Source organism: Papio anubis, chromosome 1 (genome assembly GCF_008728515.1).
Source record: "Papio anubis isolate 15944 chromosome 1, Panubis1.0, whole genome shotgun sequence".
Taxonomy (NCBI): domain Eukaryota; kingdom Metazoa; phylum Chordata; class Mammalia; order Primates; family Cercopithecidae; genus Papio; species Papio anubis.
The window spans coordinates 136652865-136680226 of record NC_044976.1 but is presented as its reverse complement, the minus strand read 5'-3'; the positions used below and the strand labels follow the sequence as shown (position 1 = coordinate 136680226).

At 36.6% G+C, this 27362-nt stretch overlaps 1 protein-coding gene across 1 annotated transcript in view; it reads left to right on the top strand.

Annotated features, from left to right (window-relative positions):
* Nucleotides 1-27362, top strand: part of LOC101017895 (dynein heavy chain 14, axonemal) — a 294249-nt gene that overhangs the window by 111254 nt on the left and 155633 nt on the right. The window contains exons 12-15 of the mRNA XM_031655372.1: nucleotides 3955-4184; nucleotides 11745-11861; nucleotides 20937-21095; nucleotides 22100-22232. Of these exons, the coding sequence (XP_031511232.1) occupies nucleotides 3955-4184; nucleotides 11745-11861; nucleotides 20937-21095; nucleotides 22100-22232 (639 nt within the window). The remainder of the gene's footprint in view (nucleotides 1-3954; nucleotides 4185-11744; nucleotides 11862-20936; nucleotides 21096-22099; nucleotides 22233-27362) is intronic.

Sequence of the window (27362 nt, the reverse complement as noted above, 5' to 3'; positions counted from 1 at the left end):
TTATCTGGGTGCTCCTGTATTGGGTGTACATATATTTAGGATAGTTAGTTCTTCTTGTCAAATTGAACCCTATACCTGTGAAGAATGTCAATGGTAGTTTAATAGGAATAGCATTGAATCTATAAATTGCTTTGGGCATCATGGTCATTTTCATGATATTGATTCTTCTTATCCATGAGCATAGAATGTTTTTTCATTTGTTTGTGTCCTCTCTGATTTCCTTGAGCAAGGTTTTGTAGTTCCTGTTGAAGAGGTCCTTCACTTCCCTTTTGTGATTTCATAATCATATGTAATCATATACATAATCATATGTAATGCCCTTGTCTTTCTTTATCTTTGTTGGTTTAAAATCTGTTTTGTCAGAAACTAGGATTGCTACCCTGCTTTTTGTGTTTGTTTGCTTTCCATTTGGTTGGTAAATTTTCCCCCATCCCTTTATTTTCTGCCCATGTATGTCTTTGCACATAAGATGAGTTTCTTGAAGACAGCATACCAATGGGTCTTGTGTGAAATTAATCCTGTCATCATGATGCTATCTGGTTATTTTGCAGACTTCTTTATGTGGTTGCTTCATAGTGTCACTGGTCTGTGTACTTCAGTGCATTTTTATGGTGGCTCATAACGGATTTTTTTTCCCCATATTTAGTGCTTCCTTCAGGAGCTCTTGCAAGGCAGGCCTGGTGGTGATGAATATCCTCAGCATTTGTGTATCTGAAAAGGATATTATTTCTCCTTTGCCTATGAAGCTTAGTTTGACTGGATATGAAAGTCTAGGTTGTAAAGTCTAGGAATGTTGGATATTGGCCACCCAATGTCTTCTGGCTTATAGGGCTTTCTCTGAGAAGTCCACTGTTAGTCTGATGTGCTTCACTTTGTAGGTGACCTGGCCTTTCTTTCTGGCTGCCCTTAACATTTTTTCTTTCATTTCAACCTTGGAGAATCTGATGTTTATATGTCTTGGGGTTGATTTTTTTTCATGGAGCACCTTACTGGGTTTCTCTGCATTTCCTGAATTTGAAGGTTGGCCTGTCTTGCTAGGTTGGGGAACTTCTCCTGGATGATATCCTGAAGTATATTTTCCAATTTGGTTCCATTCTCCCCATCTCTTTCAAGAACCCCAATCAGTCATAGCTTCGGTATCTTTACATAATCCCATAAATCTCAGTGGTTTTTGTTCATTTCATTTCATTTCTTTTTATTGTTTTTTCTCTATTCTTGTCTGCCTGTCTTATTTCAGAAAGATAGTCTTCAAGCTCTGAGATTCTCTCCTCCACTTGGTCTATTCTGCTATTGATACTTGTAATTTTATTGTGAAATTCTAGTATTGTGTTTTCTGGCTTTATCAGGTCAGTTATGTTCCTCTCTAAACTGGCTATTCTGGTTATCAGCTCCTGTATTGTTTTATCACGATTCTTAGCTTCTTTGCATTGGGTTACAACATGCTCCTTTAAGTCATTATTACCCACATTCTGAAGCTTACTTCTGTTAATTCAGCCATCTCATCCTCAGCCTAGTTTTGCACCTTTGCTGGAGAGATGTTTCAGTCATTTGGAGAATAGGCACTCTGGCTTTTTGAGTTTTCAGCATTTTTGCATTGATTCTTTCTCATCTTTGTGGGCTTATCTACCTTAAATCTTTGATCTTGCTGACCTTCGAGTGTGGTTTTTGTGAGGTATTTTTGTTGATGTTGTTATTATCATTTTTTGTCTGTTTTTCTCGGAGTCAGACCACTTTTCCATAGGGCAGCTACAGCTTATTGGAGGTCCACTTCAGCCCCTACTTGCCTCAGGTTTTTCCTTACCTGGAGGTATTACCAGTGAAGGCTTTGAAACAGCAAAGATGGTAGCCTATTCCTTCCTCTGGAAACTGTGTCCCAAGGGGTGCTGACCTGTTTCTGGCCTGAACGCTCCTATAGGAAGTTTCTGGAGACCCCTGTTGGGAGGTCTCACCCAGTCAAGAGGAACAGGATCAGGAACTCCCTTAAAGAAGCAGTCTGGCTGCTTCTCGGTAGAGCAGGTGTGCTGCGTGGGGGGTGGCCCCTCCTTGCCCAGACCACCCAGACTCTCCATAGCTGGAAGGCTGAAACAGCTGAGTCAACCAAACCACAGAGACAGCAGCCAACCCTACCTCCAGGAGCTTCATCCCAGGGAAAGATCAGAGTTCTGTCCATATAACCCTGGGTGGAGTGGCTGAAACCTCTGCAGGGAGGCCCCACCCAGTGAGGAGGAATAGATTGGGGTCCCTCCTAAAGAAGCAGTCTGGCCACAATTTGGCAAAGTAGCTGTACTGTGTTGTGGGGAACCCCTTCTTCTCCTGACCACCTGGACTCTCCAGAGCCATCAGGCTGGAACAGCTGAGTCAACCAAGAGATGGCAGCTTCCCTGCCCCCTGGGAATTTGGTCCCATCTCACTCAGCCTCCAGCCTATTGCCATTGAGTGGCTGGAATTCCAAGTCAGTGGGTCTTAACTCGTGAGGTGCCTTGGAAGTGGGGCCCAGAGAATGATGCTGGTTGACTCCCTGGATCCAGCCCTTTTCCTATCAGGAATTATGGATAGATTTCCTGCCTTTCTGGGATTCCTGGGGCCAGAGTACATAAAACTCTTAGGTCTCTGTGTGTACCTGAGTGGCTGCTCTGCCAAGATTCCCCACAGCTCTGTGTATGGGACCCAAGCCCCTGGTGGCATTGGCTCACAGGGGATCTCCTGATCTGTGAGTTGCGAAGATCCATGGGAGAAGCATGGTTTCCTTGGTGGTGTTGCACACTCCCTCACTGCTTCCCTTGGCTGGGGGTAGAAGGGGATTCCTTTGGCTATGTGACGCTCACAGGTGGACCATTACCCCACTCTGCTTTTCTTCATTCTCCATGGGTTGAGTTGTTTGCCTAGTCAGTCCCAGTGAGAGAACCTGGATATTTCAGTTGAAGGTGCTGAATTCTCTCACTACTTTCATTCCTCCTCATGAGTGCCAAGGGCTGCCGCTGCTTCTAATCGGCCATCTTGGCTCCTTGACCAACTTTTTTCTTTACACTTATCATGGTTTAGCATTAATTCTCCTGTTCTGTAAAAAAGGGATTGTATCTGTTTTGTTCAGAAAAACCAACACATAATAACTACTCAAATATTTGCTAAGTGAACTATTACATATGGCTAGAAATTTCAGATGGAATTGTACAAATGACCTGTACATTAATGATTGCTAATAAATTCCAGTTTAGTGACATATTTTAGGTTTTTCACAATTTATAAATAGTTTTATGATAGTACTAAATTCTGAACTATATGAAATGTCTTTAAATCAGGCTCAAATGTCATGTTCAGCCCCATCACCATCACCATAGAATTTCATGATCCCACCAACCATGGATGATCTGGGTTAATCCAGAGTGGAGAAGACTCTCTCCAGATTCAGACTGCCTGGCTTTAGCCAGGTTGAACTAAATCAGCCTCTAGGACTTGGCTGAGAGGAATACAGGGTGAATGACTATTCACTTATGTCTTTCCACATAAAATTAAGAATTATAATTTCCTCTTCCAAAATACAGATAAACTGTCAGTAATAAACTGACCTAAAATAAAAATGAAACATTTTTACATAAATTAAAATATATACATATATTAAACATATGTATATTAAATAACATACTAAAGGTATATTAAATAAAGTATATTATAAATAAAAGTATATATACATATGTTAAATAAAAACATATTAAATGTATATTTGAAATAAAGTTTGACTATACAAGTTTTATACATATGGTACTTTAAAAATAAAAATAGTAATTGTATAATTTACATGACAGTTATCAAAGGAAACTGAAACTTTTATATTAACACCTAACTGCATTACAATTTTTAATAATGAAACTTTAACATTATATTAAAATAAATTTCTCTTCCTAAACTGCTTTCTAAAAATGTTAACCTTCATCCTTCCATACCTGTCTACCCCAGGGATGAAAATACATGGTATCCAGAGAAATATCCTGATAAATTAACAAAAATTATTCAAAAGCTTTTTGTGTTTGCCTTTACTTGGGCATTTGGAGGAGCTTTAAACCGTGAAGATGAACACAGAGAAAATATACCATTTTGTCCCAGTTTTGAACCTGATTCTCTTGCAAAAGTAACATACGATTTTGACAAACTTATTCATGAATTATTTGGAAGCAATTCACAAGTAGGTAAGTTCTGGGGGGATAATCATAACTATACTTATTTTAAAATATTAATTTAAAGCAATGCTTGGTTTATAATGATTAGGTTCATCTTTTAAAATGTTAAGATTAAAGGAAAAAGAAGGTTTATAATACACCTAATATCCTCCTTGTAGTGAAATAAGCTGAAGAAAATTACATTCCTGTTTGATTTTAGGTGCTACAAAAACCTATAATGCTAGTAAGGCAGAAGATAAAGCTGTAAAACTATGAACTCAGTTACTCTGAGCTCATCTGCTGTGTATCTGGATCTGTATTATCCATACCACCATGTAGCAAGAAATTCTGTAGGATCATAATATTATAGTCTTATATTTCTTTTTTTAAAAAAAAGCAAGTTATTTTATAAAGCCTTAGATTTCTTTAGTACTTGTGCTTTTGAATCAGTTCTAACAAATGGAATATATCCTATTACTTTGAAACAGTAAACCTTTGCAATTAGCTGTTGTTGACTAAAGGAACTTTGAGTAGCTAAAGTGATTGTTGATGCAGGTACCAAAAAGAGACAAAATGTTAAGCATAAATACATTTAGAAGAACTTTGTTAAAGATGAATGCTAACAACATTATACCAAAAATACAAATCCTACTGATTTGTCTGATGTATCTGTTTGAGGTTACAGTCATTCATTGCTGAACAACTGTGATATGTTCTGAGAAATGTGCTGTTGGGGGACTTTTTTCATTGTGTGAATGTCAAAGAGTGAACTTACACAAACCTAGATAGTGTAGCCTACTACACACCTAGGCTATATGGCATAACCTTTTGCTCTAAGGCTACAAATATGTACAGCATGTTACTGTACATATTTGAATACTGTAGGCAATTGTAACAACCTAGTATTTGCGCATCCAAACATATCTAACCATAGAAAAGGTACAGTAAATATTTAGTATAAAAAATTTAAAATATGGTACACCTGAATAGGGCACTTACCATGAATGGAACTTGTGGGACTGGAAGTTGTTCTGAGTTAGTGAGTGACTGGTGAGTGACTGTGAAGGCCTCAGACATTACTGTACACTACTGTAGACGTTATAAACTCTGTACACTTAGGCTACACTAAATTTATTTGTAAATTTTTTCTTTCTTCAGGCTGGGTGTAGTAGCCCATGCCTGTAATCCCAGCATTTTGGGAGGCCAAGGCAGGAGGATTGCTTGAGCCAGGAGTTCAAGACTAGCTTGGGCAACATAGTAAGACCCACCCATCTCTAAAAGCAAATAAGTGAATAAATAAAAAGCCAGACATAGTGGTATTCTCCCATAGTTTCAGCTACTTGGAAGGCTGAGGTGAGAGGATCGCTTGAGCCCAAGAGTTGGAGGCTGCAGTGAGCCATGATCATGCTCCTGTACTCCAGCCTGGGCAACAGATTAAGACAGCCTCAAAAAAAAAAAAAAAAAAAAAACACAAAAAAGAACTTGCTTCAATAATAACCTTAGCTTACTATAATTTTTTTCACTCCATAAGATTTTAACTTTTTTTCACTTTTGACTCCTTTGAAACAACACTTAGCTTAAAGCAAAAACACATTGTGTAAAAATATTTTCTTGATATCTTTATTCTGTTTTTATGTTTCATTTTATTTCTTTACTTTTTGAACTTTTTTGTTAAAAGCTAAGACACAAACACACACATTAGCCTAGGCCTACGTGGGGTCAAGTTCATCAATATTGCTGTCTTCCACCTCCATATATTGTCCCACTGGAAGGTCTTCAGGGAAATAATACACACAGAGCTGTCATCTCCTATGATAACAATGCCTTCTTCTGGAATACTGCATGAAGGACCTGCCTGAAGCTGTTTTACAGTTAACTTTATATATAAATAAAAGGACTGCACTATAAAATAATGATAAAAAGTGTATTATAAATACATAAACCAGTAACATAGTCATTTATAATCATTATCACATGTTATGTACTGTAGATAATTCTATATGCAACTGGCACCAGCATCACCACAAACATAATTAGTGCATTGTGCTATGACGTTATGACAGCTATAATGTTATGATGACTATGCTGTCACTAGGTGATAGGAATTTTTCAGCTCCATTGTAATCTTGTGGTAACATCATTACATATCCAGTCCACGATTGACTAAAACATGTGACACATTACTGTGTTTGTTAAAAGTTCTATTTAAGACATCTGGAAGGCAAAGATTCTATGTTATTTCCTGTGGAAATTAACCTTTAATCCAAAAGCATTGCGTGTTAACTTGTTGAAATGAATGATTCAACTTCATGCCTCTAACTCCTATAGATAAATAAATTGCCTTAATTTATTTGTTAGGCAGAAAGACCTAAAACTCTGTCTGCTATCCCTGTAAACTAAAAGGCAACTTAATAAATTATTCATTATATTTGAATGCTTATCTTAAAACAATGAATATGAAATTTTGCTTTATCATCTGAAACATCAGTATAAAACTGGGTTAGAATAGGAGGGTAAAAAGGGAAGGAAAGACAAGTAGAAGCAATTATAGAACTGTAAAACCACCAAAGTAGAAATAAGGGAAAAGAAAAAAAGGAGGGAGAGCAAAAAAAAAAATTATAATTACATTGCAAGAAAAAATTGTAAAACACATAAAGAAAACCTAATCTATTAAGGAAGTATACCACCAAATTGGCCCCTCATATTAATTCATGTCAGGGAAAGTTTTTATGACCTAACACAGATTTTAATGTAAGTGTTTAGGGTTCTAAAAAGATAAATGAATGGCATCCATTTTTAATAAATGAGGAATTATGGAACAACAAGTAGAAATTTTAAAAGAACATATAGCTATGAAAAAGAATGAAATAGACATCTGGAAATGAAAAATTTAGTCATTTACAAAGAGAAAGTCTTATCAGCTTAAGGAGTTTTGGGGCTGAGACAATGGGGTTTTCTAAATATACAATCATGTCATCTGCAAACAGAGACAATTTGACATCCTCTCTTCCTATCTGCATACCCTTTATTTCTTTCTCTTGCCTGATTGCCCTGGCCAGAACTTCCAATACTATGTTAAATAGGAGTGGTGAAGAGGGTATTCTTGCCTTGTGCTGGTTTTCAAAGGGAATGTTTCCAGCTTTTGCCCATTCAGTATGATATTGGCTATGGGTTTGTCATAAATAGCTCTTACTATTTCGAGATGTGTTCAATCAATACCTAGTTTATTGAGTGTTTTTTAGCATGAAGGAGTGTTGAATTCATCAAAGGCCTTTTCTGCATCTATTGAGATAATCATATGGTTTTTGTTACTGGTTCTGTTTATGTGATGGATCACGTTTATTGATTTGCGTATGTTGAACCAGCCTTGCATCCCAGGGATGAAGCCAACTTGATTGTCGTGGATAAGCTTTTTAATGTGCTGCTGGATTCATTTTGCCAGTATTTTATTGAGGATTTTTCATCGATGTTCATCAGGGATACTGGCCTGAAATTTTCTTTTTTTGTTGTGTCTCTGCCAGGTTTTGGCATTAGGATGATGCTGGCTTCATAAAATGAGCTAGGGAGGAGTCCCTCTTTTTCTAGTGTTTGGAATAGTTTCAGAAGGAGTAGTACCATCTCCTCTTTGTACCTCTGGTAGGATTCAGATGTGAATCTGTCTGGTCCTAGGCTTTTTTTGGTTGGTAGGTTATTAATTACTGCCTCCATTTCCGAACTTGTTACTGGTCTATTCAGGGATTCATCTTCTTCCTGGTTTAGTCTTGGGAGAGTGTATGTGTCTAGGAATTTATCCATTTCCTATAGGTTTTCTAGTTTATTTGCATAGAGGTTTTTATAGTAATCTCTGATGGTAGTTTGTATTTCTGTGGGACCAGTGATGATATCCCCTTTATCATTTTTTATTGTATCTATTTGATTCATTTATTTTCTTCTTTATTAGTCTGGCTAGTGGTCTATCTATTTTGTTAATCTTTTCCAAAAACCAGCTCCTGGATGGTTGATCTTATGAAGGGTTTTTCGTGTCTCTATCTCCTTCAGTTCTCCTCTGATCTTAGTTATTTCTTGTTTTCTGCTAGCTTTTGAATTTGTTTGCTCTTGCTTCTCTAGTTCTTTTCATTGCGATGTTAGGGTGTCGATTTTAGATATTTCTCGCTTTCTGATGTGGGCATTTAGTGCTATAAATTTCCCTCTTAACACTGCTTTAACTCTGACCTAGAGATTCTGGTACAGGTGCCTTTGTTCTCATTGGTTTCAAAAAATTTATTTATTTCTGCCTTAATTTTATTATTTACCCAGTAGTCATTCCAGAGCAGGTTGTTCAGTTTCCATGTAGTTGTGTGGTTTTGAGTGAGTTTCTTAATCTTGAGTTCTAATTTGATGGCACTGTGGTCTGTAATTATGCACCTGGGTGTGTAATCAGAATAGATATACTTAGCACTGGCAAACAGCTTCACCTTAATTTCATGACCTGTGGAATAAGATTTATAATGACATGAGAAGCCAAATGAAAGCCCTTCCCACAGTCAATTCTCAGTCCACAGACCTCAAACCAATACTTCATCCTGGAAGAAATGGCAGATATCAATGACATCCTCAGGTCTTCAAAGATGCAGGTGTGAGTTATCCATTATATTCCTACTTAATTCACTAACCTGATCTTTTGAAATAAAAAAGATGGATCAAGGTGGGTGATGGTGGACTATAATAATCTTAAACAAATAGTAATCCCAGTCACGTTGGCAACTATTTTTACCAGAGTAGGTCATCTCAATCTCTGGCATTTGGTATGTGTTCTTGACCTGGTGAATACGTTTTCAGTCCCTATCAAGAAGGAAAACAAGAAGTATCCTCATTTATTTGGGATGGACAGTAATAAATCATGGCCTTGCCCCAGGTAGTAAATGAAATGAGCCCTATGATTGCCCCAGCTGTCTACCTGGAGGAGCATTCCAGATGATGGCCCAGGGAAGGGAACCTAAGCAGAGCATAATGGCCTTACTGAACTGAGAAGACAGAGCTTGATTGAGGTATATTTTACATACCATCAAATTCACCCACTTCAAGTATATATATCAGTGATTTTTTAGTAAGTTCACTGAATAATGTACCCATCACCATACATCAGTTTTAGAATATTTTCATCTTTCCATTATGATCTCCATGCCCATTTACAGTTAATCCTTATTCCCATCCCCAACTGTAGGCAATGAATTTGCTGTCTTAGTAAATTAAGACTTAATAAGCATTTTAAGAAATCAACTCCTACAATATATGGTCTCTTGGGTCTGGTTTATTTCATATATCCTAATGTTTTTGAGGCTCATCCATGATGTATCATCTATCAGTAGTTAATTTGCTGAATAGTATTCCATTCTGTGAATATATCACATCTTGCCTATCCATTTACGAGTTGGTGGACATTTAGATTGTTTAAAGTTTTGAGCTATTATGGATAATGCTTTTATGCATCATATGCAAGTCTTTCTATGGACATATGTTTTCATTTCTCTTGGATAGATGCCTAAGACAAGAATTACTGGGTCATATTGTGGTAGTTTTAGGTTTAATTTTTTAACCAAACTTTTTTCCAAAATGACAGCACTAGTCTACGTTCCCACCAACAATATGTTAGGGTTCCTGTTCTCCAAATCCTCCCCAACATTTGGAGGCAATTTGTCATTGTCTTTCTCGTTTAGTGTAGCTGTTCCAGTGGGTATGAAGCGTACCTCACTGTGTTTTTAATCTGCATTTCTCTAATGACTAATGATATATAATAAAGGCATGGACACTTAGTTAAACCAGGGATTAGCATACTACAGCCTGTAAGGCAATTCCAGCTTGTAGCCTACTTCTGTACAGCCTGTAAGCTAAGAATGATTTTTATATTTTTAAGGGATTTGTAAAGGAAAATAAAGGAGAATGTACAACAGAGATTGTATGTGGCATGCTGTTTTTACCATATTCCTTTGGGTGAGGTATGGTGAGGCCAGACTCAGTTCAAGAAAAGGGAACTGGAAAAGGTTTTACAGTTTTGTTATACTCACAGGTGCCTGAAGAGAAAGAACATGACACATTGGGCAACTCAAGAGGGAAGCACTGGGATCAGTCCCAAGGCAGAGGGAGAAAGAGGAACTGTGGGGAAGTACCTTTATTGTGATTTCTGCAGGAAGGAATGAGGCAGTGTAAATGGGCTTGGGATTGGCTAGTTTGAATAATTTCAGCAAGTTCTGGGGAACAGGCCATCCCTGGCTATCTGATACCTTGCCTTGGGGTGATATATTTCTGTTGTTCAAGCCACCCAGTCTATGGTATTTTGTTATGGCAGGCCAGGCTAACTAATAGAATAGTCTTTTCAGTAAATAGTACTGGACCAACCGAACATTTATATGTTTAAAAAAAGGAATTTGACAGACTAATATTATACACTAAAATGGATGATAGGCCTAAATATAAATTGTAAATATATAAACTTTTTTTTGAGGTGGAGTCTTGCTCTTGTCACCTAGGCTATAGTGATCTCAGCTCACTGCAACTTCCACCTCCCAGGTTCAAGTGATTTTCCTGCCTCAGCTTCCCAAGTAGCTGGGATTACAGGCAGCTGTTACCACACCCGGCTAAGTTTTGTATTTTCAGTAGAGACGGGGTTCCACTATGTTGGCCAGGCTGGTCTCAAACTCCTGACCTCAAGTGATCTGCCCACCTTGGCCTACCAAAGGGCAGGGATTACAGGCATAAGCCACCACGTCTGGTCTAAATTATAAAATTCTTAAGAAGGACAAGAAAAAATCCTTTGTGTCCTTCAGGTAGACAAGGAGTTCTTATGCACAACACTGAAAGCATAATCCATAAGAGAAAAAAATTTAATTAAAACATTTGCTCTGAAGAACATACCATTAAGAGAATAACAATAAGTAATAGAAAGATAAGCCACAGATTCACAGAACATATATAAATTACATATCAAACAAAGATATATCCAGAATAGATAAAGAACTCTTAAAGCACAATAATAAGAAAACACAATTTATTTTTAGAATGGTAAAAAAATTTACAGACACACTTTTTCAAAGATTTATTTACCATTCAAGCGGTAAGTAAGAATATGTGAAATATTAATATTGTTATTACCTTATGGTGAATCCATGGCTAAATTAGTTTACTTTTATTATTCTATATTTTAAGAATTTTCTAAGAAAATGTATTACTTTTATAATAGAAAGATAAGTGTGATTTACAAATAACAAAGTTCTCTGATATATTGGTTTGACCACAATCAGTATGTTACTGGCATTTAACTGCATCCAAACACATGATAATAATCAAAACTTTGGGGTAAGATTTCAAGGAATGTCAGATCATATTTCACCTTGCTTTCTGGGTATAAAGAGGACAAGAAGTTAATAAAACTTCACTTTTATACATTGAAGATTGGGGGGAAACAGGCCTATTTTATATAGTTGGATATAACCTTTGTGAATGATTATTATTTCTGGTTCAATAATCAAATCTTTCAGAGAGAGTTTTCATGGTTAGTGAAACATTCCATAACTGAACCCCTTTCTTAGTTGAATTTATCATTTTCGGTTGTAGGCATCAACCTACCAACTGGTGAATGTTCTATCTTTGGATATTTTGTGGATATAGAGCAATGTGAATTCATACCTTGGTCAGAGTTAGTTCCTAATGATCAGACACTAATTCAAAGAGGTAAGAATAATTATAAGAATCATACTTGTAACTTTAGAAAATTGGGAATACTCTATTTATAAAAGTAATTATACCAGCAACTTTGAGGATTAATATAAGTTTGTGTAGAGACTAGTTTAGATCTATGTTTATAAAATACATCTTTAAAAACATAACCTTTGAATATTACTTTCTGAGAAATTTAGAATATATTTTATTGAATCAAATGCACATTGCAAAACTGTAGCACACTGAAAGTCTTCCTAGGAGCACTATCTATTTCAATTAGCTGTAATTATTGAGACAAGAAAATGGAAAGGACTACTTGTAAAATGTGAAAAACATTTATGTGAAAACTTACACTTCATTATAAATGAAAATGCTAATTAGAAAAGAATAATCATAGTTTCACAAATATCCATATATGCTAAATTGTTTTTATTCCCAATCTTCTGCATCTACAGATGTCAGAAAAAAGAAACTTGTTGCACTTTTACAGCTTGGTAGACATTTGAAGCAGAGGCAGGAATCTAATAATCAAGCCTCTTTAGAGTTCTTGCAAATATTAGAAATTTAATAAATACAAATCGAATTGCTTTGAAGTCAGATTTCTCTCATAAAAGAATTTCAGAGTTGGTTATAGGAACTTTTGACAGCAAACAACCAGAGCTATCAGAATGCTAAAGCATCCAGAGAGTTTTAACTCTACATTTATTTTCGTTGGAAATGCCAAGACCATTTTATTCAATATTTTGTTACAATAAATATTCATGGGCAATCATATTTGTTTACAAGCTGTGAATTGTATTTCATATGTTAGTGCTGATACTGACTCAGAGCCTTAGCTTTTTACCACTATATAGAAAAGTATAACTGAATATCATTAGCATGTGACTCCACATCTTTGTATACCACTCACATGGGAAACCAGAGCTGTTTTCTCCAAATCTAAAACATTACTTCCTCTGGTTGCCACTTACTTTAATTGTAGGCAAAGAGCTTAAAAGTAGCCAAAACATTCCCTGGCTTTCAAACCCAAACGTGTAACAAGAATTTAAATGTCACCATGTAATTTTTTTAATGGTAAACCACAATATGATAAATTGTTTGCACATCCTTGATGTACTTCAAAAGTCTCCTTTTCTGGTTGAGTAGGATTTTTTTTCTTATACTTCTTTACTTATAAAGAGTAATCCTAATGTATTATTATCAGAAGATGTGTTTTGAAGGTCACCCAACATTCATTAATTTCTTTATTCATTCCAGACATATTAATCAATCTATTTTCTAATGTGCTTGCCTAACTGTTTGTTGTGTGGGATTATAGAGAAACATGTAAGTGGTTCTTTCTTTAATAGCAAGGTAGGAAAATATAAAGGAAAATGATGAAAAAGTTAAATATTAATGTTACCTCTTGCATCAATACCCTGTGTGGCATTCACTGCTGCTTGTCACTCCCATCTCTATTCTTTCCTGTTTCTCTATCATTGGAAGATTCATGTAGCCACTTCATCATTCGGCTAAACCTCCCTTGTAGAGAGGTGTGGTTATGTGACCAGGTTGTAGACAGCAGGATGTGACTAGAGGTGAATCATGCAAATTCCAGATTGTACAATCAAAAGAAAGGAATGTACACATATTATCCAATTTTTTCTCCCCCTTCTTGCTCCTGAGATGTGGTAGTGAGACCTAAAGCAACCACCAAGAACCTAGATATGGAAAGTGCAGGCTAAGGATGGCAGGAAAAAAAGATAAAAGAATCCTGGATTCCTAACACTGTGGAGCTGACATATAGACCATGGGCTGTCACGTAAGAGAGGAATCAAATTCCACCTTTAAAAGCTATGGTTATATTTGGATATTTGTTAAAGCAGACAGAACTTGTATCATAATTAATATACATTTCAGCTCTGGGGACAGGGCATACCTAAACAAAAAGCAGCAGAAACCGCGGTAGAGGTAAATGCTCCTGTCTGACAGCTTTGAAGAGAGCAGTGGATCTCCCAGCACCGAGGTTGAGATCTGAGAATGGACAGACTGCCTGCTCAAGTGGGTCCCTGACCCCTGAGTAGCCTAACTGGGAGACATCCTCCACTAGGTGCAGACTGACACCTCACACCTCACAGGGTGGGGTACACTCCTGAGACGAAGCTTCCAGAGCAAGAATCAGACAGCAACACTCGCCGTGCAGCAATATTCTATATTCTGCAGCCTCCACTGCTGATACCCAGGCAAACAGGGTCTGGAGTGGACCTCTAGCAAACTCCAACAGACCTACAGCTGAGGGTCCTGACTGTTAGAAGGAAAACTAACAAATAAAAAGGACACCCACACCAAAACCCCATCAGTACATCACCATCATCAAAAACCAAAGGCAGATAAAACCAAAAAGATGGGGAAAAAGCAGCGCAGAAAAGCTGGAAATTCAAAAAATCAGAGTGCATCTCCCCCTCCAAAGGAATGCAGCTCATCACCAGCAACGGAACAAAACTGGACGGAGAATGACTTTGACGAGTTGAGAGGAGAAGGCTTCAATCGATCAAACTTCTCAGAGCTAAAGAGGAACTATGTAACCAGCGCAAAGAAACTAAAAACCTTGAAAAAAGAATGGATGGATGGATAACTAGAATAATCAATGCAGAGAAGACCTCAAAAGAACTGATAGAGATAAAAACCATAACACGAGAAATATGTGACAAATGCACAAGCTTCAGTAACCAACTCAATCAACTGGAAGAAAGAGTGTCAATGATTGAAGATCAAATGAATGAAGTGAAGCAAAAAGAGAAGTGTAGAGAAAAGAGAGTAAAAAGAAATGAACAAAGCCTCCAAGAAGTATGGGATTATGTGAAAAAATCCAAATCTAGGTCTGATTGGTGTGCCTGAAAGTGAGGGGGAAAATGGAACCAAGTTGGAAAACACTCTGCAGGATATCATCCAGGAGAACTTCCCCAACCTAGTAAGGCAGGCCAACATTCAAATTCAGGAAATACATACACCACAAAGATACTCCTCGGGAAGAGCAACTCTAAGACACATAATTGTCAGATTCACCAAAGTTGAAATGAAGGAAAAAATGTTAAGGGCAGCCAGAGAGAAAGGTCGGGTTACCCACAAAGGGAAGCCCATCAGACTAACAGCAGATCTCTCGGCAGAAACTCTACAAGCAAGAAGAGAGTGGGGCCCAATATTCAACATTCTTTAAGAAAAGAATTTTCAACCCAGAATTTCATATCCAGCCAAACTAAGTTTCATCAGTGAAGGAGAAATAAAACCCTTTACAGACAAGCATATGCTTAGAGATTTTGTCACCACCAGGCCTGCCCTACAAGAGATCCTGAAGGAAGCACTAAACATGGAAAGGAACAACGAGTACCAGCCATTGCAAAAACATGTCAAATGTAAAGTCCACTGTTGCTAGCAAGAAACTCTCTCACCACTCCTGTTCACTATAGTGTTGGAAGTTCTGGCTAGGGCAATCAGGCAAGAGAAAGAAATCAAGGGTATTCAGTTAGCAAAAGAAGAAGTCAAATTGTCCCTGTTTACAGATTACATGATTGTATATTTAGAAAACCCCATTGTCTCAGCCCCAAATCTCCTTAAGCTGATAAGCAACTTCAGCAAAGTCTCAGGATACAAAAATCAATGTGCGAATATCACAAGCATTCTTATACACCAGTAACAGACAAACAGAGAGCCAATCATGAATGAACTGCCATTCACAATAGCTCCAAAGAGAATAAAATACCTAGGAATCCAACTTAAAAGGGATGTAAAGGACCTCTTCAAGGGGAACTACAAACCACTGCTCAGTGAAATAAAAGAGGACATGATCAAATGGAAGAACATTCCATGCTCATGGATAGGAAGAATCAATATTGTGAAAATGGCTATACTGCCCAAGGTAATTTATAGATTCAATGCCATCCCCATGAAGCTACCAATGACTTTCTTCACAGAATTGGAAAAAACTGCTTTAAAGCTCACATGGAACCAAAAAGACCCCACATTGCCAAGACAATCCTAAGCCAAAAGAACAAAGCTGGAGGCATCACGCTACCTGACTTCAAACTACACTACAAGGCTACAGTAACCAAAACAGCATGGTACTGGTAACAAAACTGAGATATAGACCTATGGAACAGAACAGAGCCCTCAGAAATAATATGACACATCTACAGCCATCTGATCTTTGACAAACCTGACAAAAACAAGAAATGGGGAAAGGATTCCCTATTTAATAAATGGTGCTGGGAAAATGGCTAGCCATAAGTAGAAAGCTGAAACTGGATCCTTTCCTTACTCCTTATATGAAAATTAAATCAAGATGGATTAGAGACTTAAATGTTAGACCTAAAACCATAAAAACCCTAGAAGAAAACCTAGGTAATACCATGCAGGACATAGGCATGGGCAAGGACTTCATGTCTAAAACACCAAAAGCAACGGCCACAAAAGCCAAAATTGACGAATGGGATCTAATTAAACTAACGAGCTTCTGCACAGCAAAAGAAACTACCATCAGAGTGAACAGGCAACCTACAGAATGGGAGAAAATTTTTGCAATCTACTCATCTGACAAAGGGCTAATATTCAGAACCTACAAAGTACTCAAACAAATTTACAAGAAAAAAACAAACAACCCCATCAAAAAGTGGGCAAAGGATATGAACAGACATTTCTCAAAAGAAGACATTCATACAGCCAACAGATACATGAAAAAATGCTCATCATCACTAGCCATCAGAGAAATGCAAATCAAAACCACAATGAGATACCATCTCACACCAGTTAGAATGGCAATCATTGAAAAATCAGAAAACAACAGGTGCTGGAGAGGATGTGGAGAAATAGGAACACTTTTACACTGTTGGTGGAACCGTAAACTAGGTCAACCATTGTGGAAAACAGTGTGGTGATTCCTCAAGGATCTAGAACTAGAAATACCATTTGACTCAGCCATCCCATTACTGTGGATATACCCAAAGGATTATAAGTCATGCTGCTATAAAGACACATGCACACGTATGTTTATTGCGGCACTAGTCACAATAGCAAAGACTTGGAATCAACCCAAATGTCCATCAGTGACAGACTGGATTAAGAAAATGTGGCACATATACACCATGGAATACTATGCAGCCATAAAAAAGGATGAGTTCGTGTTCTTTGTAGGAACATAGATGCAGCGGGAAACTATCCTTCTCAGGAAACTATCACAAGAACAGAAAACCAAATACTGCATGTTCTCACTCATAGGTGCGAATTGAACAATGAGATCACTTGGATACAGGAAGGGGAGCATCACACACTGGGTCCTATTGTGGGGAGGGGGTAGGGGGTAGGGATAGCATTAGGAGATATACCTAATGTAAATGATGAGTTAATGGGTGCAGCACACCAACATGGCACATGTATACATATGTAACAAACCTGCATGTTGTGCACATGTACCGTAGAACTTAAAGTATAATTATATATAAATATATATATATATATATATATATATACACACATACACATTTCAGTAGCTAGAAATGACACAATCACATAAAGAATCCTGAAATACCTGACATTGACTTAAAAGTCAGATGCTGGGCAATGAAGACACAGTGTTGCAGATGAATACAGGTAATCCTTTATCTGCCATGGCCAAAAAATTGGCAACATTGTTAGCTGTGATATCTGGGAGACAGACCATGTGCTGTAACTCTAGGGAAAATGGCTGGAAGATCAAAACGTTGGTGTGAATTGGCTACTTTTTGTCACTTTTCCTGAATTTCAATAAGAGAGGGATGAATTTACATAAAAGCTAACTCGTTTTTAAGCAAAAATGAAAGATAATAGAGCTCAGGCAAAGGAGACTCTCTCTACCTGAAGCCTACAATCTAAAACTGAGAGTCCGGCATACTGGGCTCTCATAGTTTCAAAAATGTTAACTGTTTCTATCCCCCAAACATCAAAAGGAAGACTGTGGACCTAAGTTTTTCTCCAGAGCCTCACATTGGATGCTGTCTACTAGGTAGCCAACTTAACAACAAAGGGCAAATTGAGGTATTGCCTACCCACCCAAACCTATCATTTCAAATGGCCTCGTGGTAACGACTACTGAGTATAGAAAACAAAGAATAAAGTGGTCAGAACTATGTTTAGACAAGATCTTTTGGTGTAGTTGTTTGCACTGGGAACTAACTGAAAGGGGAAAAAATTCAGACTCTCTCTTCTGGAATCTGTACTCTAAGGGTTTATAAGATGTTGATATATAAATACCAGTATTGAGTACTGACGTGACAGACCATGACACAGAATTCTCTTTCTTGCTATCATGGGGTGGTAGTTATTGGAAGGAAACATTTGCTTGCAGATTAAGATTTGTGTGTTTTATTTTGATTTCTACTAATGTTTGAGGAGTTTAAATGTGAATTTTGTAGTAATGTTCAATCCACAACTAGGAGTGCTGAAAATTGTCCTTTATAGAAATTATTGAGGCTACAATATCCATTTAAAGAATTACATGAGATTTTGATTGAATCAATCAACTCATTGTGCCATTAGGTTTGCTATTCAAGGATTAAGGATGACAGAAATCAAAGCTTCCTTCCTTCCACTCTTTCTCATATACACATACACATATAATTTAATCTGGGTTAATGAAGAGCTAGACTCTCTATGTGAAGGTGAACTGGATTAAACCAGCCCTTACATATCCAGGTACCCATAATCAGAGGCCAGATATGTTATCCTACATCTAAGGAACCTCCAGTCTTGAATTGGGATTAAGGGAATCCCTGAGTAGTCTCCCAGCATCCAGTTAGAAGCCAATGAACATACTTTCTATAGAGTGGAACTATTATACTACAATTTATATTATTCCTACAAATAATATTTTCAAATGTAATGCCCCTTTAAGGATAATTAGCAGAAACAAGATTGCAGCCACAAATTAATGAGACTTGGATGACTAGAATAAAGATATATATTCTCAGACAGCCACGCTTACCATTTTTAAAGAATTAAAAAGAAAGATAGAAAATACCAGAAATGCATGAGAAACTATTAAAAACTGACACAATTTGAAAAAGAACCAAGGAGACCTTCTAGAAATAAAAAATACAACAGAAGTTAAAAGTTTGATAACAACAGCAGAGTCTACTTAAGGGGAAATACTTGAAGCATTACCATTAAAATCCAATTTTTAACTCAATGCTGTTTTGTATATACAAGCCAATGCAATTAAAAAGAGGAATTAGAGATAGAAATTTGGAAAATAAGTGGTTAAATTTTAATTATTTGCAGAAGTTATAATAAAATATCTGGAAAACCAAAGGATCAACTTAAAACTACTATAAGCAATAAGAGAATTTAGTTTTAGTCTAATTACCAAACAATATATAAAAATAATGATTCCACATATATACAAACAACAACCAGTTACAAGATAAACAATTAAAGAAAAGATCTTATTTAAAGTGTCAAAAACAGAGAGAATTAGTGCCCATGCGTTGGTCATCCAGAAGTTACCGCAGTGGCTGCTGGAGTAAGGTAGGCAGCCTGAAGTGAACATTACAAGATTGGCATTGCTTCTGTGGGATGGATTTGGGCTCAACTGCAGCAGGATTGGGTAAGAAAATAAATAAATAAAATAAGAAAATTTTAAAAGCATAAAAAAAAATAAAATGGCAAAAGCAAAATTTTTTAGAAGATGAAATACAGAAAACTAAGTTTAATGAGAAAAATGCAAAATCGATATGAAGTAAACTTGGAAACATTCCTGAGACATAGAAATAAAAAAGCATGCCATGTTCTTGGACAAAAGTTATCATCCTAAACGGGTTAATTCTTCCTAAATTAATCCATGAAGTAAAGATAATTCCAATAAACATACCACACTATAGGTGTGGTGAGGACTAAAGAAGCTGATTCCAAATTCCATACAGAAATGTTAAGTAAGAGAGTAAGAGTAGCCAGGAAATAATGAGGACAGAATAGCTCAGTCAAATATAATAGAGTACTTACATAAAACACCAAGCAAATTACAAGAACTAATTTCCTTAATATATAAAGGGCCTTTACAAATCAAAGTAAAGGAGCCCATTTGCTATTTAAAAAAAAAAAAAATTAGGTAGAGACAGATTCTCTGGGACACAACTAACGCATTTTCAGAGGAAAGTTGATAGCAATAACTGTCCACATCAAAAAGTCAGAAAGAGTATGAGTGAGGGATAATTTATGAGATCAGCAGAGATCCCCAGGCACTTGTAAAATTTTGGCTTATTTGTGTATGTTTAAATTGTTTTGTAATGTGCAGACTTTTCCAGAAATTATTGTTTTGAGGACCTGAAAGATTAGGTGAATACATCCAGTCCACCATGGACTGTGTCACTGCTTTGACCTCTCCAGGGTTAGGGCATCCACCACTGGAAAACTGCCATAATGTGGAAATCCATGAATTTCTGTCGAGCAGCTAAAATTGCCTCTAGTGTCCTCTGTGGTGATGAAAGTGGTGATGAAAGTGACTTGCAGAATGACTTTAACTTAGTGGAAATGACTGTTTCTTCAATACATATGATATTTTGGAACTCCTGGACATAATCAATGGAGTTTTCTCAGAATAAGAAGACTTTTAAGAGTAATGAACTAATGAATTTTTATGATTGACTATATTGTGACATGATTACATTTTCCTGAAACAAATCTTAACATATTTTATTTCTGCATAGCCATGTACTTTTCTTTCTTCCTTTCTTTCTTTTCTTTTTTCTTTTTTTTTTTTTTTTTTTTTTTTTTTTTTTTGAGACAGAGTCTCCTCTGCCAGCCGCCCAGGCTGGAGTGCAATGGCACAATCTCGGCTAACTGCAAGCTCCGCCTCCTGGGCTCAGGCCATTCACCTGCCTCAGCCTCCCGAGTAGCTGGGACTACAGGCATAGCCCCCTTCCATTCGTGATCCATGCCAGCCTCCCCATTCCCTACCATCCATATTCCTTCTTTCATATGTACAATTAATGAAAATAAAATAATTCTAACGATTAAAAAAAAAAAATTAGGTGAATAGTGCTTTCTAGGTCATTTGAAACTTTTTTTAAAATTTTAACTTAGGAACTTCATTACTAACTAATCTTCAAAGATCTGGTGAAAACTTCTTGAAGATAACAGAATGTGGAGAATGCATTAATTATACTGCTACCAGAGACACAACATGCCTTTCTTTTCTCATGAGCCTTCTTTTAAAGAATTCCTGCCCTGTACTTCTCACAGGTATTACAAATATTTAATAGAAGGAGAATTTCAGAGTTAGAAAAAGGTTTACAGATATTTGGTCTAACTATCTTATTTTGTAAGTGGGAAAAATATATACCCTGAAAAGTTCTGGTTACTATATTAATTTATATTCTTACCAGCAGTGTATGAGCACCCATTTTTCCACATATTTTCCAAAATAGGACATTATAAATCTTTTTCATCTTTTCATTACCTGCAGGAGAAATGCTAGAAGTAGAGCTATTGTATTAATAATATGTGTTTGGCCTCTGTAGCCTGTGGGCTGAGGTTCTTATTGGTAACATTGATTGGTATACTGACATGTACACACTCAATGGGATTCCCCAATCCAATATGAAGATTTTTCTATCTTTTACCATTATCAAAAGAGTAATTCAATACAGCTCCTACTCTCTTTTAATGCATATGCCAACCCATCAATTACCTTTTCCAATTCTCTAATTCTCTAACTTGTGTTGCATAGCACCAGAGGCAATAGTATCATTTTCCCAGTTCCGTATTCAAAGAATTCAGGCAATGTAACTCTCAGATAACACATACCTTGCCTCTAATTTTGTCTAAGAAAATACTTATCTTTACTTTAATACTTAATGAATTGTAAAATCATTACAGTCCCTACTCTGATTCAACAAAAAGTTTATCATCAAATTTCTTACTCAAATTGTGTTGGCAGAAATTTTTAACGAATTATGTTTCATGTTGTAGTTCTGTGCAAAAGGATTAGTGTGAACATTAGATAAAAATAATAATTAACTCAGTCTATTCTTTTGCAAGAAATGTAAATAATTCAAATAATTTGAGAAGGTTTTATATTAGCTTCCTCATTTAACCACTCAACCACATTTTTTTAAAAAGCAAGAACAAAAACACACTTTTTATGTAATTTTCAATTGAGGGAGAATGTTATTGGTTCATTTTAATGTGTTAACATGTATCATTTTCTTGCATATACATCTAACCTTATGTATTTTTTCCCTTAGGAGAATCTGGTGTTGGGAAAACTGCTGCCATTAATCAAATGCTTGAAAAGTTAGAGGGTCCAGGAGCATTTGACATAAAACATGGTTCAATTTTAGGAGATACCCTATTGTATAGTGAAACTAAAAAATCAAGGTTGTATATATTAACTTCTAAATTTGATTTGTCTGATTTTTAAAAGTGTGCTTTAATATATAAATGTGCCTATTTTTACAAAAAAAAAGCAAATCTGTTATGTAACAATGTGGAATAATTCAAAAGAGGAGATAAGAAGAAAATCCTTTTTTTCCTGATTTATCTTTTATTTTTTCAGTTTAAACTATTATTTTTAATTGACAAATGATAATTGTATGTATTTATGGAGTACAATGTGATGTTTTGATGTGTATACATATTGAGGAATGATTATATCATGTAATTAGCATACCATTACCTCACATACTTAAGGTTTTTTAGTGAGAACAATTAAAATCTATTTTTTTAGGAATTTTGAAATATCCAACACATTATTAACTACGGTCACCATGCTGTGCAATAAATGTCAAATTCTTATTCCGCCTGTCTAACTGAAATTTTGTACCCTTTGACCAACATCTCCCCATTCCTTCCCACCTCACCTGTAGCCCCTGGCAACCACTAGTCTACCCTCTGCTTCTATGAGATAGACTTGTTTAGAATCCACATATAAGGTAGTATTTGTCTTTCTGTGCCTGGCTTATTTCACTAGCATAATGTCCTTCAGGTTCATCCATGTTGTTACAAATGACAGAATTTCCTTCTTTTTAGACACTGAATAGTATTTCATTGTATATATAATGGAATATGTATATATATGCACCACATTTTTAAAAATCCATTTAAATGACAGGATTTCCTTCTTTGAAAAGACTGAATAGTATTCCATTCTATATATATATATACACACACACACATACACACCACATTTTAAAAATCCATTCAGGCTGGGCACAGTGTTTCACGCCTGTAATCCCAGAACTTTAGGAGGCAGAGGCAGGTGGATCACCTGAGGTCAGGAGTTTGAGACCAGCCTGGCCAACATGGCGAAACCCCATCTCCACTAAAAATACAAAAGATTAACTGGGCGTGGTGGCGGGCACCTGTAATCCCAGCTACTAGGGAGGCTGAGGCAGGAGAATCACTTGAACCCAGGAGGTGGAGGTTGCAGTGAGCCAAGATTGCACCATTGCACTCCAGCCTGGGCAACAGAGCAAGACTCCATCTCAAAAAAAAAAAAAATTCATTCAGTCACTGAACACAGGGTGAGCCCATATCTTGTCTGTTGTGAATAATCCTGCAATGAACACAGGACTGCAGAATAGCCAAAGCAATTGATTGTAAGTGTATGGGTTTATTTCTGGGACCTCTATCCTGTTTCATTGGTCAGTGTGTTGGTTATTATGCCAATGCCATGTTGTTTTGATTACTATAGCTTTGTAGTATATTTTGAAATCAGGTAGTGTGATGCCACAAGCTTCTTTTATTTTTTATTTTTTCCCCTCAAGATTGCTTTAGCTATTCAGGATCTTTGTGGTTCCACTGGCAAAATGAAAAATATGTTGGAATTTTGGTAGAGATTGCATTGAATCTGTAGCTCACTTTGGGTAGTATGGACATTTTAACAATACTAATTCTTTCAATCCATGAACACAGGATATCTTTCCACTTATTTGTGTTTTGTTAAATTTATTTCCTCAATGTTTTATAGTTTTCAATATACAGAATTTTCACCTTTTGGTTATATTTACTCTTAAGTACTCTTTTAATTATCTTTTGTAGCAGTATTGTAAATGGAATTGTTTTCTTTCTTTCTTTTTCAGGTAGTTCATTGTTGGCTTATAGAAATGTGACTAATTTTTGTATATTGAGTTTGTATCTTACAACTTTATTGCATTCATTGATCAGTTCTAACAGTCTTTTGGTGACATCTTTAGGGTCTCTATTAATAAGATCATGTCATCAGCAAATAGACAATTTCACTTCTTCTTTTCCTATTCTGATGTCTTTTATTTCTTTCCTTGCCTAATTGCTTTGGCTAGGACTTCCAGTCCTATGTTGAAAAGAAGTAGTGAGAGTGGGTATCCTTGTCTGGTTCCTGATCATAGAGGAATAGCTTTCAGCTTTGGACCACTGAGTATGATGTTAGCCGTGATGTATCATACTTGGCCCTTTATTGTGTTGAAGTACATTCCTTCTATACCTACCTAAGCTGTTGAGAATTTTTTATGAAAAGGTATTCAATTTTGTCAAATGCTTCATCTGTATTTATTAAGATGACCTTATAGTTTTTGTCTTTCATTCTGTTAATATGGAATACAACATTTATTGATTTGTGCATGTTGAATCATACGTGAAATTATCTTAGGGATAAATCCCCGCTTGATCATGATGAATAATCCCTTTTTTTTTTATTATACTTTAAGTTCTAGGGTACATGTGCACAATGGTGGGCGGTGGAGGGTGGGCCGGTTGGACCATCAGGTATAACTCCAATGCCATCCCTCCCTCTACCCCCTCCCCATAATAGTGTGTGATGTTACCCTTCCAGAGTCCAACTAATCTCATTGTTCAATTCCCACCCTATGAGTGAGAACATGTGGTATTTGGTTTTCTGTTCTTGCAGTAGTTTCCTGAGATGATGGTTTCCAGCTGCATCCATGTCCCTAAGACCTGAACTCATCCTTTTACATGGCTGCATAGTATTCCATGGTGTATATGTACCACATTTCTTAATCAGTCTGTCACTGATGGACGTTTGGGTTGATTCAAGTCTTTGCTATTGTGAATTAGTGCATAGCAAACATCGTGTGCTGCATGTGTCTTTATAGCAGCATGATTTATAATCACATTTGGTATATACCCAGTAATGGGATGGCTAGGGTCAAATGGTATTTTCTACTTCTAGATCCTTCGGGAATCGCCACACTGTTTCCACAATGTTGAACCATTTTACCATCCCACCAACAGTGTAAAAGTGTTCCTATTTCTCCACATCCTCTCCTGCACCTATTGTTTCCTGACTTTTAATGATTGCCATTCTAACTGGTGTGAGATGGTATCTCCTTGATGGTTTTGATTTGCATTTCTCTGATGGCCAGTGAGCATTTTTCATGTATCTGTTGGTTGTATGCATGTCTTCTTTTTTTTGAAATGTCTGTTCATATCAACTGCCCACTTTTGATGGGGTAGTTTGTATTTTCTCATGAATTTGTTGAGTACTTTGTAGGTTCTGGATAGTAGCCCTTTGTCAGATGGTAGATTGCAAAAATGTTCTCCCCATTCTGTAGGTTGCCTGTTCCTCTGATGGTAGTTTCTTTTGCTGTGCAGAGCTCGTTGGTTTAATTAGATTCCCATTTGTCAATTTTGTTTTTGTGGCCATTGCTTTTTGGTGTTTTAGACATGAAGTCCTTGCCCATACCTGCTCATGCCATGGTATTACCTAGGTTTTCTTCTAGGGTTTTGGTTTTAAGGTCTAACATTTAAAGTCTCTAATCCATCTTAGTTTAATTTTCATATAAGGAGTAAAGGAAAGGATCGGTTTCAGCTTTCTACTTATATTTGTAATTTCCTAGCACCATTTATTAAATAGGGAATCCTTTCCCCATTTCTTGTTTTGTCAGGTTTGTCAAAGATCAGATGGTTGTTGATGTGTCATATTATTTCTAGGGACTCTGTTCTGTTCCATTGGCCTATATATCTGTTTTGGTAACAATACCATGCTGTTTTGAAGTTACTGTAGCCTTGTAGTATAGTTTGAAGTCAGGTGGCATGAGTACCCACCAGCTTTATTCTTTTAGCTTAAGTTCTCTTGTAGCATCTCGCGAGGGCTCTTTTGGTTCCATATAGACTTTAAAGCAGTTTTTCAATTCTGTGAAGAAAGTCATTTAGTAACTTCAATAGAGATAGCATTGAATCTATAAATTACTTTGGGCAGTATGACCATTTCACGATAATTGATTCTTCCTATCCACTTAGAGCATGGTATGTGTTCTTCCATTTAGTTGTGTCCTCTTTTATTTCCACTGTGCAGCGGTTTGTAGTTCTCCTTGAAGGTCCCCATCACTTTTAAGTTGGATTCCCTAGGTATTTTATTCTCTTTGAAACAATTATGAATGGAAGTTCATTCATGATTTGTCTATTTGTCTGTTACTGGTGTATAAGAATGCTTGTGATTTTTGCACATTAATTTTTGTATCCTGAGGGCTTTGCTGAAGTTGCTTATCAGCTTAAAAGGATTTGGGGCTGAGATGATGGGGGTTTTCTAAATATACAATCATCATCTGCAAACAGGGACGGTGACTTCTTCTTTTCTGGCAGACCACCTTTGATTTCTTTCTCTTGCCTGATTGCCCTAGCCAGAACTGCAACACTATGTTGAATGAGTGGTGAGAGAGGGCATCCGTGTCTATGCCCGTTTCAAAGGGAATGCTTCCAGTTTTGCCCATTCAGTGAGTATTGGCTGTGGGTTTGTCATAAATAGGTCTTATTATTTTTTGAGATATGTTCCATCAATACGAGATTTATTGGCGTTTTAGCATGAAGGGCTGTTGAATTTTGTCAAAGGCCTTTTTCTGCATCAATTGAGATAATCATGTGGTTTTGTCTTTGGTTCTGTTTTATATATGCTGAGTTAAGTTTTATTGATTTGCATGTTGAACCAACCTTGCATCAGGGATGAAACCCCACTTGATCATGGTGGATAAGCTTATTGATGTGCTGCTGGAATCGGTTTGCCGTATTTTTATTGAGGATTTTTGCATCAATGTTCATCAGGGATATTGGTCTAAAATTCTGCTTTTTTGTTAATGTCTCTACCAGGCTTTGGTATCAATTATGATGTTGGCCTCGTAAATGGAGTTAGGGAGGATTCCCTCTTTTTTTCGTGATTGGAATAGTTTCAGAAGGAATGAGTACCAGCTCCTCCTTGTACCTCGGTGGGAATTGACGTTACATCTGGTCCTGGACTTTTTTGGTTGGTAGGCTATTAGTTATTGCCTCAATTTCCAGAGCCTGCTATTGGTCTATTCCAAGGGATTCAACTTCTAGCTTCCTGGTTTTTAGTCTTGAAGGGTGTATGTGTCCAGGAAATTATCCATTTCTTCTACGTTTTCTAGTTTATTTGCATAGAGCCATTTATAGTATTCTCTGATGGTAGTTTGTATTTCTGTGGGGTCGGTGGTGATATCCCCTTTATCATTGTTTATTATGTCCTGTTTGATTCTTCTCTCTTCTCTTCTTTATTAGTCA